Genomic DNA, 14,439 nt, shown 5'->3' on the forward strand with positions numbered 1-14,439 from the left:
GTGTGTTGCAGCTGGCAAAAACAATTGCATGCCAAAAGGGAGACAGACACGACAACAACATACTACAGGCATACACAGAGAGAAATATATTTACTACAATTAATTTCAACTACAAAAGTGTAGAATGCCAACAAATGTTTCGATCGCTGTCTATTAATAAATTATTCCATCTCATTTATGTTTCTTTAATATCAACGGTTTTTTCAGTGTACTTGCACATGTATTTGTGCTTCTTGCTCTGGCCATTGTGTTGGCGTTTGCTCAATGCAGCTTTACAACAGTTGCTCTCAGCTTTACTCTCCGGCAGCAACATCATCCAAATTAACAAGCTGCAATCGCCCAGTTGGCAGTTGCTTGGTTTTTGTTTTTGCGCTCATAAATTTCAAACCAATCAATGATGCTGAAACGCTTGAGCGCATCCAACAGCTCACAGCTCAGTTGCCACGTTTTGCCCAAACAAACAAATTTCCGAATGCGCTTTCAGAATCGCATTAACAGCTTCATAACGAGACGGATGTCTATAAATTTTGCATGGGCCCTTTTGTAATGTGCGATGAAATTCTATTGCACACAGCATGCAAACACTTTCCTACAAGAAAAAAAGGCATGTTGCAATTTAGCTTGTGTTTGACCTTTTCAGCGGCTTGCCTGGCCAGTGCGGTCATAAATACCAATAATAGCAGCTAAGACCGACACCCAGTTGCCCGAGGGCGGCAAATAAAAAATTGCTTTAAACAGAAATTGCAATTGACTCAATTTTTTCGTTGCTGTTTTTGTTTTAGTTGGGCAACACATTTGTCATTTAGCTTGGCCAAGTGCAGAATGCTTAACAAGCTTAACATACATAAAACTTTTTGGAGAATGCACATTGACATTTGAAATATTGTTGCTGCTGTCGTAGCTGCTGCTGCTGCTGCTGTTGTTGTTAGTTTTTGTTTATTTAGAAAGGCAACTGGTAGACAACTATTGTTGGCAGATGTGCTGACTGTCAACAATTTTTAGGCGTGCAAAACTGCTGCTCATAATTTATAAAACTTTTAGTAAAATATAACAATTGACTGAGTGTGCACTGAAGCTAAAGTAATGCTGCCAATGCCTTGAGCTGATATCCAATATGCGCGCTCAATGACAATGCCATGTAAAGAGCTTACAGATCCAATTGTTGAACGTTCAGCTGCAGACCCAGAAGGTCAGCCAAGTGGCAAAGGAATTTTGCACGCATGTCGCAGCCAACGCTGCGTATGCTTCATATGCTGCCAAACGTTAATCATACGCCGCATGTGCAGTGTCCAAGCTGCAAATCTATCATAAGAATAAAAAAATTAACACATAAATGAGCAGCTTGCAATCAGCGCTTAATTGATGCGCCGCTTCGTACAATTAAAACGTGACTCATGGCCACGCTCTGATGCAATAGGCAAGTGGCAAGTGTTTGCTGCGTGCGTTTTTTACAATTGGATTTTCCTATCGTTAAGGCAGTTCCTGCTTGGCAGTTTGTTTAAACAAACAAGCAATGTAACAGACTTATTTATAGCGCAGCATGGCTTGACAGCAAATTTAAAGACTTTGCATTTAGTTATAAAACAGCGCCAAGTATTATAAAAATGTGTGTGTGTTTATTTTGTAGCAGCCTCCAATTGTAGACTGCTTTGATGTAAATATGAAAATAAATAGTTGTTTTGTTTATTCGCCTGTCATCATTTCCATGAATTCTGTAAGTGTAAGAAAATTGAAAGTGTCGGCATGAGTTTCAATTACACAAACGCACGCATATATAAATTAAAGCTATATATAGAGCAGCCGCAAGGGCTGTCTGCCTGCTTGAACATACAAGAAGTAGTCCATAGGTGTCGTCATGCCCGCAATTTGCATTGGCCAGCGTCCAAAAGACGCCATGCCACATATAGAATTTTGTGACAGTTGCTGGCATACACTAATTGTTCGGGCGCGAGTACTCACCATCAAAGTCAACAGTGCCGGAGCCGTCAGAATCGATTTCCTCAATCATAATGTCCAATTCCTCATTGGTCAGCTGGTCGTCCAACTCACGCAGAATCTCACGCAAGCACGAGGTGGGAATGTAGCCATTGCCCTGCTTGTCATACAGGCGGAAAGCCTCACGCAGCTCCTTCTGCATGGCCTCGTCATCCTCCTCCACAATGAACTTGGCAGCCAGCTGCACAAACTCCTCGAATTCCAGGCGACCGGACTCTAAATAGATTAGCGACTCGCATGAGCATATGTAGGCCATATGTTATATTGTATAGTCAACTTACTGTCCTCATCCACCTCATCGATGAGCTCCTCCAGAATCTGCCTATCGAAGGGCTGACCCATCAGACGCAGAATATCGGCAACCATCTCAGTGGGTATGCTGCCGGTTTTCTGATGATCAAAGCTGTTGAATGCCTTCTGCAGCACTGCGATTTGCTCGGGGGTCAGATCCTCATCCTGCATAAATATTGTGCTTTGTTAATAAATTGTTTATTTATTTGAATTTTTCTCATGGCATTTACAATGTCCATATTGAAGTTTGCTGCTCTAACGCGTTCTTCACCAGATAGATCACCGCTAACGACTGAACGTGTGCCGCCCAACTGAATTAGTTCCTTAATGCTTCATATATCTGCTAAATACACACGCATAACATCCACCCACCCACCCATACATACGCATGTGTAAGTACACACACGGACACACACAGAGACGTCCGTAAATGCTGCATTCCAAAAGTAACAAGCTAATTTATGGTTTTCAACAGCAATTCGAAAATAAAAGCCCACAAAACAAACAACAGCGACTCACACACACACACACACACACACACATAAGCGTATAAGTGTATAATATTTTAAAATTGTTTTTTCGAAAAATACTGTAAAAATCATTGAGCATTTTGGCCATGCTGCGGCTGTTTACTGTGTTGTGGCTGCGGCTGTGGCTGGCCAACAGGTTCAACAGTTCGCAATGGAAAAACGTTTTTGTAGTCGATTGCTAAGCTTAACGCAAAGAACAATGTGTTTATTTTTAGCATACACTGTGAGAAAATCGTTGTTACAATATGAACAAAGTAATAATAAAAGCACGCACTCTGGTTCTAAGCAAAATATTATTTATTAATATTTAAATCCCCTAGTGACAGGCGTTGTCGTTAATAATTTTTTTTATTAACAGTTAATCAATGGCGCCTGCGTCTTCAGCTTATTAATGTGTGAAAAAATTTTATTAAATGTATTTATCATTTATTGCTTGTGAGCATATTAGCTCACCCACGCGCATTAAATGATCCAAACTATTTTTGAATACTTTATAGGCGCTTATAAATGTTTTTAAAAATTATTGTCATTTGCTTCAGCATGCGCAGCGTTAATTATAACATTAAAAGAATATATAGAATAGCGTTTGATTTATAAGCGCTGCTAGCCACAGCAAATTGCAAATAAATTCTCTAAAAGCTTACTTAAGATCAAAGAGCGCTGCCGATGTGATTTCGACAGCTACATACACTTTGCTCTAACTCAGCAAACGTAAATCAGATCGTACACAATAATAAATGCTTATAAGTTAGTCTGCTTTAAATCAGATATGGCTACGTCATAAACAAAAAGTAAAGAATCAAAATAACAAACCCTCCAAAGCTGCAAGTCAGCGTAAGGCTGCAAGTCCGCGAAATCAAATCGGATTTGACTGTTCTATACCATTTTATGAGGGCGTGCCAAACATATTTCAAATGAGCATAAGCCCTTATGTAGCGATGTATAAACAAAAGAATAAACTAGCAAGACAACTAACTGTGAAATGTCAAGCTTTGATAAGCTCTATTTCAGCGAAATGGCTTGATGTTTCAAAATTTTCGATATTTTGGCAAAAATCGTAATGTAACCTCTTGATTAAATTAAAAAATCCAAAAATTTTAAAGTTGTCCTAAATGCAACATTATTTTAAGCAGCAACACGAGCATAACGTGGCAACTTATTCAAGAATCGGACAATTATTAAAAAAGTTGTTGATCCAAAACATCATTTGGTTCTTTATGCAACACTGCCTTTGTTTGTTGATGTACAAAGGAACAATTGTTAGTACACGTTACTACTCAACTATTTGGTTGCTGATTTGTACATTAACAACCAAAGGTTCTTTGTTTTGTACATCAGCATCCAATGGTAACTTGTTTGCACATCAGCAACCATAGGTTGTTTGATTTGTATATCAACAACCAAATGTTGTTTTGTTTTGTACATCAGTAACCAAACGTTGTGATATACGTTAACAGCAAAACATTGCTTTGAATGTTGATGTACAGTAAAACTATTGTTTGTTTTATGTACAACACATAAATAATCTTAATAAAGCGAATTAAGAAAAGAACTAAGTTCAAGTTGAATCTAAAAGTTCAATTTGAATTGGGTAAAACTGATGGCTGGATGACAGGTAAGTATGAGGATAGACAGGATAAGTAAGGTAAGTAAATACTCGCATATTTATTCTCATTGGCAGACAGCGGTGAACGTTGCTCTTAACTGAAGGAACAAATAGTTACATCAATAACAAAAGATTGTTACATCAATACCAAACGGTTGCGTTGTTTAAGCTTTGAAAGGCTGAAACTTAACGAAATGGCGTCCGATTTCAAATTTTAATGGCTTGTTAGACTTGTGATACAAATCTTAACAAAACTCCATTCAAATTTAAATTATTAAACAATTATTTGACGTAGCTATAATAAACAAACAAAACAAATTACTGTCAAATATCAGCCTTTGATAAGCCGTAATTCAGCGGAATGGCTTACGATTTTAGAGTTTTATGCATTGTTAGACTCGTGAGATGTATCTAAACAAAGCTGCATTCAAATTTGAAAGTTGTAAGATTTTCGCATATTTTGGCAAAAAACGTGATGTAACCCCTGTAAATTTTTGCCAAAAATGATGCCGTCTTCATTTCTTATCACTTTCTAACTTTGAGAAGCCTATATCTCAGCCAAAAAAAATCGCACAGAATTGTTTTCAGGCTTCAATTTACTCTATGAGATACTAAATAAACATTGTGCTGTTGTGTTCGATAAATAAAAAAATGTTTTTGACAAAGTTATGGCTATAAATCCAATGGCAAAGAGCTACTTTTTGGTTAATTTCAAACTTTGCGAAGCTATAAGTCAGCTAAAAAAAATCCGATCCATATGCTTTATACGTCAATTTGTTGGCGTGGAAAGCACCAATTAAGAAATGAGCCAAAAATTTGTGTGATAAAAATATTTGGCGAAGTTTTGAACAAAATAGTGAACAAACAAGAAAAATTTTCGTGAAATATCGCACTTTGATAAGCTGGTATTTCAGCGAATGTCGTCCGAATTTCAAGAGTCTCATGCCCTGTTTAGACCGTGAGATACATGAGAACAAAACTGCATTTAAATTTGGAAGTTGTAGGATTTTCGTTATTTTGGCAAAAAACGTGATGTAACCCCTGTAAATTTTTGCCAAAAATGTGCCGTCTTCATTTCTTATAACTTTCTAACTTTGAGAAGCTATATCTCAGCTAAAAAAGTGTTATTAGGCTTAATTTACTCATGAGATACTAAATAAACATATGCTGTTGTGTTCGATCAGTAAAAATTGTTTTTGAAATAGTTATGGCAATAAAACCAATTCTGAAGAGTTCACTTTTGCTTAATTTCAAACTTTGCAAAGCTATAACTCAGCTAAAAAAAATACGATCAATATGCTTTATACCTCAATATGTTGGCGTAGAAAGTACAATTAAAATGAGTATAAGATTGTGTTATATAAAAATTATTTGGCGAAGTTATGAATGTGAAATAGCGGACTTTGATAAGCCGTAATTCAGCGAAATGCCGTCCGATTTCGGAGTTTTATGCCTTCTTAGACTCGTGAGATGCATCAGAATAAAACTGCATTCAAAGCTCTAAGATTTTCTATATTTTGGCAAAAAACGTGATAAACCCCTTGATTAAATCTGAAAAATGGCAAAAAATTTGAAAGTTGTAAAATCTTAAATGTAATGATGCAACTTTGTTTTTAAGCATCTATACGAGCATAACGCAGTAAGACATTCAAAAATTTAATGATTTTTAAGAAAGCTATGGCAAAAAAGTAATGCAGCACATTTGCTTTTTTACATCAATAACAAAAGGTTGTTACATCAGTATCAAAAGGTTGCTACCCATTGCTTAATTTATCAAATACTTACCTTCCTTACCGCGTGTATCCGCAATACTTACCTTCGTCATATCATACAGCGTTTAGTTTTATCTTATTCAAATTGAACTTTTACATTCAAAATGAACTTAGTTCTTTTTAAATTAAATATTTTGTTACCATTTCCCACAATTTCTACATGCCCTTTTGCACATTTAATTAACAAAGTGTATAGCTAAATGTTTGAAAAGTTTCTCTGTGAATTATGATAGTCTGCAAGCAACAAAACGAAATAAATTTTGACGTCATGTTGACATATTGACCATTTGTTTTATTTGGTTTTGTGTGCAGTAGGTAAAATATTGGCATAATCACTTAGTCTAGCTAAAAATTAGTTATGACCAGCAGCTGCTCACAAATATCAAAATGCTTAACAATAATAAACCTGAATGGCCTTAGCACATAGTTAAACAAGTTATAACTCTGGTTTATAGATATTTGAAAGTCTTTTATGTGGCCATTATAATGCAACGATCATAAAACCATGTTAATTGCTAAAATCATTTGAAACGCCTCAACCAATATTCAATTTTTATATTCTACATTTTTAAACTTTGTTTAATTCATCGCTTGTTTTGTCTGTGGACAGCCATTTCCCAATTTAAGTTAAAGTTCGATTTGATGTTAATGTTCGACTTAAACTATTTTCTAAATTGAAGACAGCAGCAAACATTGCTCTTAATTTAAAGAATAAACAGAGTTTAGTGCATATTCGAAAGTCTCGCCTTCTAATAAGATTCTTACACACAACGTTTTGTTACCCAATCCATTAGTTGATCCAATTGCTATGTGGACAATTTGTTTGAGTTAGAGCACTATTTCTATTATGAAACACATACTTATGTTTTTTATGTTTATTGTTTTATCGATGCTTTATTTAAATATTTTATATGCCAATTTTAAATATTGCAGTTTTTAAGTTTGATCGACAGCATTGACATCCACACGCTGCCATAAGATTTGACATCTTGGCAGCTCAGTCATTATGGACCGACGCTGAAAATTAGTTTTCGCTCACATTCTGTCAATTGGTTTTTTTTTGTTTTTGTTTTACTTTTCTGATACAATTAGCTGCTACGTGTGGCGGAAAACCTGAACTTGCAACAGCCAGTAAATTGCTGGCGGTCGTAGTCTCGAATGCTGTTGTTTTGACATTTGATGAAATGGTATTTACCTTGATCATCGATGATCGTTACGGTACTTGTTGTCTATGCTGCAAGACATTGGCGGAGCATTCACTTTGCAACAATTTGGCAGCGGCAAATGCTAAATGATCTTTGAGAGTAACCATCATATCTTTACTATCTTAAGCACTCAACGATCATTGAATTCTGTTGTGCGGCGCAGATGTCACTTTTAATTTCGTTGAGATATTGTTGTTGTATAAGGTTTTTATTAGAAGTTTGCAAACAAGTTTATTTAAATTTGATAAGAATGTCTGGATAACATGTTTTGTTATTCGATAAGCGTTTAATCAAAACAAAAGATGTTTAAAAATAAATCTAATTAAGCGCATTCTGTGTTTTACGTTTAGCAATGATTGTTGATTAATTAAGGAAACCCCTCATAACTCTTTAGAGCTAGACTGCAGTTAAATGTCACGACCTTGAGATAAATTAATTCGATGTAAAATCTTCTTTAAGCCCATATTGCTTAACACAATAATATAGCCTTATAAACTGCCAGAATAAATTTATAAATATTTTTTTATAGATTTTTTATACAAATAGTTTTGCCGCAGACGTAGAAATCAACAAAACAAACGAAATCAAAAGTGAGGCCGCTTAGGCTAAGCCAGACGCGTCAGAAGTTCATGGTCAACTCTTGTCAAATAACGCATTATTTGAAATAATTAGCGTCTGCTTATGGGCATCAATTTAAACATATGTATGTATGTACATACAACAAATGCTGCTAGTTGCGTGTCCAATTTGATCCTCATTTGCATAGTGCGCATAAATTAATGGAATATCTTGTTTCCACAATAAATGCGCGACTCTGTCAAGCGAAACGGAAACAAATTTATACAAATAAATTCAGAAGATATGATTGATGTGCAGATAACAAGATGCTTAGCATCGAAATTTGCATATACAATATGTTGCTTGATTCCAAATTCGTTGATAACATTTTAATTTAAGCTCTGATAATAAGAAATATTTCCTTTAGTTTTTTTATGCATTTATTATTTTAACAAGTTAATTATTTAGTGCTCAGGCTGTGGGGGATGGGCTGCAATATATGCAAGCGCCCTTTGGATGGCCTCTGGAATTGGTGGTGGAGTGGGCAGAGGTGGGTTAGCGCTCAACACCTGGTAGCCATTCTCGTCGGCCACGTATTGGATGCTCACTCCTTCGCCCTCAGGAGAGGTCCAGCTATGCGATCCCGCTACCCTCCATGCATCCCCATCCTGTTCTCCATGCTGTTCTACCTTAACGCTGTTGTCGAGCTCTAACGCATACTTGAAGTTATTCACATTAACCTCTGCTTCGTTGCGCAGGACGCCGGCATCTTCATTGGCAAGGGCCGCAGCCAGCAAGCAGGCAAATACAATCTGTAAGCGGAGGAGATTATGGTTTTTAATATCTCTGCTTTGAGTTTAATTTTTCAACTTTACTCACCATGCACTTCATGGTGTTTACTTTAAGACTTGGTAAGACTTACTGATAGCTTTAAAGCACAGATCCCAACTATTTATACGCATCTTGGAATTTCTGTCAATCGCTAATTATGTTAATTAATGCTTATTTTCAGTACAAATGAATTTATAAATACTTTTTTCTCTTGGCGCATATCGTAATCACAAGATCTGCGCTTAGCTCGTTCGGCTTATAACCATAACAAGTTCACAGCACTAGAAGAAGCGGAAATATACATATCAATATATATAATCTGTCAAGCGGAGAACACCTTAAGACGTCATTATTATTAAATACTTTATTCGGGCTATTTACCTCTGACAGAAATGTTGTTCAGTTAAGTTATAAAATAGATAACGTTTATTAAAATTGACAGTAAAACATATTAGATAATCTGACATTTAAAAAAAAACAAAGTTTCATCTGATAGATAATTAGCGAAACATAACACAGTACAGTTTCTATTTATTATAATAATATTTATTAATTACAATAGTGTATTATAATTTACAGCCTTTGATTTACTGTATAAAACATATGGAAAATTACATAAAATGTATTAAATTTTAAGAGCTTAAGCATTTCCAGTCATAAGCTTTTGTATCGCCTTATCGAATTTTCTGTAGAAGAAAAGATACATTTAGTACAAGTATATTGGTATTAAGATTTTTTTATTACTTGGATGTCAGTTGTTCGCCCGGAATGTAAAACGGATTGCAAACAGCATCCGTATAAAGCATGTGTAAGTTGCGAAATATCTGCAATTAACAAATCAAAAGTTGTAGATACATACATATATGTTTGTTTATGTTATTATGTTATGTATCTTACCGCTCGCACTTCGTTCTCCCGCAAAGCTATATTGCTGGAATCAATGACCACAATAAATTTGACTCTAGAGTTGGTGACAAAGCCGTAACTGAAATAAAATATTAAACATTAATTACTTAACTCTTGTTTTGGACTTAAGCACGAATTACATTTTATGATTCTCTGTTGAGTAGAGCAAGCCCAAATATAATTCTTTGGATTCAGGTGCTCCCTTGCCAATTAAACATTTTTCTTCGACAACATCCAGCGCAGCATGTACATGATATTGTAAGTCCAGCTCTCGCTCTAAATCCGATGTGGCCAGATACAATGGCGCATTCTAAGGAAAGATAATTATTTTTAAATTGTAAGCTTTTAAGTAGTTATCCACACTTACATCTTTTCCAATTACAGCAATACAAAATGCCATTGTTTATAGTTTGCAAAATCAGCTGTTTACTACTCTGCAAGTACTCTTAAGATACAATGACTCGTTACTTGCTATCGAGGTTGACAGCACTTTATCGATAATTACGATACTTGTATGTCGTTCGCACTAACGACAAGTCAATTCTTACTTGAAACTCGCAACATTTAATGTGATATTATTTTTGTGACTGGGCTAGGCAACCAAAACAACATTTTCTCTTGAGATGGCGCTGCAGCTTGCACGTAATGCAGAGCCAGTGGAAAACGTTGAAGTGTATGTGATGTTTGTGAATACCACAAATCGAATAGTAAATTTATATTGGGTGCGAAGAAACGAAGAGCGAAGAAACGTATATTCGGAAAATATAGAACTAACGTTGAAGCCAAAGCAAGAAGTCAGAGTAAACACCTACAGCTCACATACATGGTTTTTCCGGGACTACTTCACCGGTGAGCGCATGCATGTTAGAGCCAAGCCGCTGTTTTTTCCCATACGGATTCGCCTGCCCAAAAGAGAACAGCCGGACGTGCTCTGCGATGTGCGAAGTAGAGTTTCAATACACTTCCCAGTGCGCACACTACGAGAGAACTGCTTGTGGCTGATTGTCAAGTGGCTGAGTAGCTCGAGCGACTCAGCAGCCAGAGAATTAATCAACAGGTTTCAAATACCTTATACATTGAAGCAACAGCTGCGACATCTATTAAACTGTATCCTTAACTATCGCTGCATAACGGAGCCCATAATTTGATAATCAACTGTTGTTGTAGTTAAAAGATACTTGTATGTATAGCGGGGAATTAAGATTGCCAAGTTTAATTACCAAATAATTTAATAGGACTTTTGATTGATTTTGTATTATTTTACTTATTTACAAATTGGCTTGCGAATTTTCGTTTACATGTTTCCTACAGTTGCATTTTTTTTTCTTACTTCTATTTTAATTTATCAAATAACAGAATACTTACAAATATATTTCTTTATATATATATATGTATGTTTATAATGTATACGAATCTAAGTAAATAACTAAAAATCGCCTAGGCGCCTAAAATCTTGACAGACACACAATTTTTTGTATTATATACGAGCCGCCATTCTCAACTTGCATTTCCAAAAAAAGAAAACTGAAGAAGATCTGAAATTTCTTTATACTTATATGTTTATAAATGTCTATGTAGCTTTATGTAAATATAAGAATGGTTACAAATATACGCACTTGTTATGCACTGTTGCAAATTTTACAATATTGTGAAAAGATTCGTTTTTTGTTTCAACTGTTAATTTGCTAAACAAAAACAAAATAATGCACATGCATTGAACTTGTGTACAAACAAACAATTAATTGAATGAACTTGTAACATAAAATCACATGCGTCTGTGGTTAAGCAACGCCATAGGTAAAGCACAATACTCTGGTATCTCTTCCGTTCTCTTTGAGATTTGAAGCGCTCAATACTTGCGAGTCACACGCTCCAAGCTATCGCCGATCGAACCTACAAAACACAAACTAGCAATTAGTCTACTGTACAGTATAAAACTAGCTATATATAAATGTATATGAGCCTGTTATTTACCATCAAAATTAAAGTTTTGCTTGGTTTTATATTGAAATGTTAAGTCAGTCGATTGCTTCCATATAAAATGACGCACTGTGCGCAGATCCATATTTGGATCAACAACCTGCAAAATATGTTTTCATTATAAAATGCATAGCATTTACGAGTGTGTGTGTGTGTGTAAGGACACCTACCACATCATTGCACCATAGCTCAATGCGCTCCTCTGCTGGCAGCTGAGATCCCTCCGAATTGGCATCACTTTGACTATTTTGTAGTGAGTTATTAACAGCATTGCTGCCACCGCCACTGGGCGTAGTCTCCGCATTGAGCACCTTCTCCAAAACATGTTCGCACACCTTCCGACATTGTATGAACTCGTTGGCCACCAGACGATCCTGCCAAGTCAAGCAAACGTTAAATAAAATGTATTTATAGTAATTCGTCTTAACTAAACCTTTTTAGTACGCTCTGGTTTGGTCATTTGTGGGTGTGGCTGCAGGAAGAAGGGTATTTTGAGGAATTTAGGTATATTCCGTTCAATCACAACATCCGTCACCCATGGTGGCGCCGTTTCATGCAGCAACGTACTCTCGCTATCTCCCGCAGCATCACGCACCAGCAGGCGACAGACTGTGCGACCGCCCACCTCACTGCAAGTTAATACAAAATAATCATTATAAGTTTTGTATAACATATTAGAGTAGATCAAAATTGTACCTAAATATAACAGGTGTATGCTTGGGCACTTGGAAGTAGCCATTGCCACGCTGGTCTGGCTCCATTTCATTTGGCGGTATGCTATGTGGTGGTGTCCAGTACTCAAGCAGCGCCTCCAGCAGCAATTTGCCATAGTTTATCTGCCAAATACGACAATAATTAGCTACAGACTGTGTATACTGTATAAATACACATTACCTTTATTTCCGTCGTTGGTTCATCGCATTCTGGCAGACCTGCCTCTATGGACACCCAGGCAGCAAAACAATCCACCTCCTCCTGGCCTAAGACTATTGTTGGCATCTGCCGCAAAACAAAAGGTTAAATAAAATGATAATTAAAAACAAAGTATTCAACTTACGCCGGTTTTTAAATCAACCGTAAACCAGTTTGGAATGTAGACTTGTTTATTGCGCTTTTTAACCTCCTCCTCGTAGTCCAAAGCGCCTAGTTCCTCTTTTTTGACCACACGCAGCACATCATAAACCACCACTTGGTCCTGCGAGTCCTTAGTTATTATATAGCGCTTGTCGTTAAGCACAGTGCATTCCTTGATGGCAGCGCCGCCTTTAATACATGCTAGTTCAGTGCCACCCATACTCCATTGGGCATCCATGCCGCCTGAGTTAAGCGTACATCTGTCATACATCGGCAGCTTCCAGCAACGTATGTCCGAGTTCCAGGTAGTTGCCCACACTCCGGTCTTGTCTATGTTATAGCCCAAACTTAGTACAGGCGCTTTCTCTTCACAGACAAGCATCTTGTTGCTGGGATTACGCATTTCAGTTACTATTATATTACGATCTCTGCTGCCCGATATAATATACTGAAAGTTTTCGCTCATAAGCAATGACCAAACTCCTTCTTTATGAACGTGAATGGTCTGAATGCAACGTTGTTGGCCCAAATTCCAAACCTTGATGGTGCCGTCCGAGCTGCCGGAGACTACCTGGTTGCCATCGGGCGATACAACCAAGCAGCGCACATTCTCTGTGTGTCCTCGCAGTTTCATGCTGCGCATGCAAGTGCGCGGATCCCAAATGCGTAAAATATTCTCTGTTGAGCCGCTAACAATGACTGTGCCGGAGGGATTCATGGCCAGGCTGTAGATGGAGTCTTTTGAGCCTGTCAGACTAGAAGTTGTAACGGTGTTGTTGCTGGCAGTTAGCGCAGTAAGCGTGTTAACATCCCACAGGAATATTGCTTTGTCCAAACCGGCGCTGGCGACTTGTTCCCGATCCTTTGCATACGCCAGTGCCTGCACGTAATCCCGATGCGTGCGAAGCGTTGACATACAAAATCCTTTGTGTGCGTTCCACACTTTTACAGTGGTATCACAGCTAGCGCTGATTACTGCAGCATAATGACAATTGTTAACATTCGTTACTCTAACAACAATACGCTATGGATACTTACAATTTCTGCCGTTACAGCAGAGCACTATGTCGTTGACCCAATCGTTGTGATGCTCCATTGACTGAATGTACTTGTCACTGGAATCTGTGCGTGTATTCCATACACGAATAATGGCATCACGGCCTGCAGAGTACAACTTGCCGTTGTTGGCGTCCAATTGCAGTGCGTTAACGCCATTCCGATGCTGTTTCTCTTCTGCGTCTCGTATCACAAAGGAAACCTGCAGTTATCCGGTAAACGAAAAGCGTCGCAGATTTTAATTGAATTAATAGTTATGGTGGGCAAGTGTCGATAGCATGTTGCATTGCTTTTCCCGATTCCTCTTACACACCCGGTGATTCTTATTGGGCACTCACCTGCATTTTTTTTCGTGCCTGACAAGTTTTGTGCGTCAACATGTCTTAAACGGCCCGAGCTGCAGCTGTCGTACTTTCGAGTGTTTTGCTGTCTTCACGTGGTGGATATCTCCTGCTCCTGCAGCACATCAAGCACGCGCATTAATTTATTTATTACTTTACTAATTGCTAAAATTTATTTCTTTTGGATTTTAATCACCGCGTGGATGATAGTGCACGCAAGGTGGGTATTACATTGAAACTGCAAATCGATCAACTTATCGAAATAATACAATTATCGAGCGGCATTAGCAGCGT

General features: G+C 37.3%; 5 protein-coding genes across 5 annotated transcripts; 1 reads left to right on the top strand and 4 right to left on the bottom strand.

Moving 5' to 3' along the window:
• Positions 1–1,571: 1,571 nt before the first annotated feature.
• LOC108597246 (troponin C) lies at positions 1,572–2,626 on the bottom strand. The gene is made up of 4 exons (XM_017983696.1): positions 2,517–2,626; positions 2,277–2,451; positions 1,960–2,211; positions 1,572–1,712 (listed from the first exon to the last, which is right to left on the bottom strand). The coding sequence occupies exons 1-4, from the start codon at positions 2,523–2,525 to the stop codon at positions 1,684–1,686; spliced, it is 465 nt and encodes a 154-aa protein (XP_017839185.1). The 5' UTR covers positions 2,526–2,626; the 3' UTR covers positions 1,572–1,683.
• Positions 2,627–8,389: 5,763 nt separating this feature from the next.
• Positions 8,390–8,869, bottom strand: LOC108595802 (cuticular protein 47Eg). Its single transcript, XM_017981092.1, has 2 exons — positions 8,837–8,869; positions 8,390–8,769 (listed from the first exon to the last, which is right to left on the bottom strand). The coding sequence occupies exons 1-2, from the start codon at positions 8,846–8,848 to the stop codon at positions 8,422–8,424; spliced, it is 360 nt and encodes a 119-aa protein (XP_017836581.1). The 5' UTR covers positions 8,849–8,869; the 3' UTR covers positions 8,390–8,421.
• Positions 8,870–9,360: 491 nt separating this feature from the next.
• Positions 9,361–10,133, bottom strand: LOC108595880 (trafficking protein particle complex subunit 2-like protein). The gene is made up of 5 exons (XM_017981171.1): positions 10,062–10,133; positions 9,835–10,004; positions 9,686–9,773; positions 9,533–9,612; positions 9,361–9,474 (listed from the first exon to the last, which is right to left on the bottom strand). Exons 1-5 carry the CDS (start codon positions 10,092–10,094, stop codon positions 9,429–9,431), a joined length of 417 nt encoding a protein of 138 aa, XP_017836660.1. The 5' UTR covers positions 10,095–10,133; the 3' UTR covers positions 9,361–9,428.
• A 107-nt stretch (positions 10,134–10,240) lies between these two features.
• Positions 10,241–11,003, top strand: LOC108595854 (protein Vhl). Its single transcript, XM_017981145.1, has one exon. It carries the CDS (start codon positions 10,318–10,320, stop codon positions 10,840–10,842), a length of 525 nt encoding a protein of 174 aa, XP_017836634.1. The 5' UTR covers positions 10,241–10,317; the 3' UTR covers positions 10,843–11,003.
• A 95-nt stretch (positions 11,004–11,098) lies between these two features.
• On the bottom strand, positions 11,099–14,377 carry LOC108597631 (WD repeat-containing protein 48 homolog). Its single transcript, XM_017984276.1, has 9 exons — positions 14,143–14,377; positions 13,787–14,006; positions 12,732–13,723; positions 12,569–12,673; positions 12,371–12,510; positions 12,108–12,303; positions 11,845–12,048; positions 11,669–11,774; positions 11,099–11,587 (listed from the first exon to the last, which is right to left on the bottom strand). The coding sequence occupies exons 1-9, from the start codon at positions 14,182–14,184 to the stop codon at positions 11,544–11,546; spliced, it is 2,049 nt and encodes a 682-aa protein (XP_017839765.1). The 5' UTR covers positions 14,185–14,377; the 3' UTR covers positions 11,099–11,543.
• Positions 14,378–14,439: the final 62 nt, after the last annotated feature.

Source organism: Drosophila busckii, chromosome 2R (genome assembly GCF_011750605.1).
Source record: "Drosophila busckii strain San Diego stock center, stock number 13000-0081.31 chromosome 2R, ASM1175060v1, whole genome shotgun sequence".
Lineage (NCBI taxonomy): Eukaryota > Metazoa > Arthropoda > Insecta > Diptera > Drosophilidae > Drosophila > Drosophila busckii.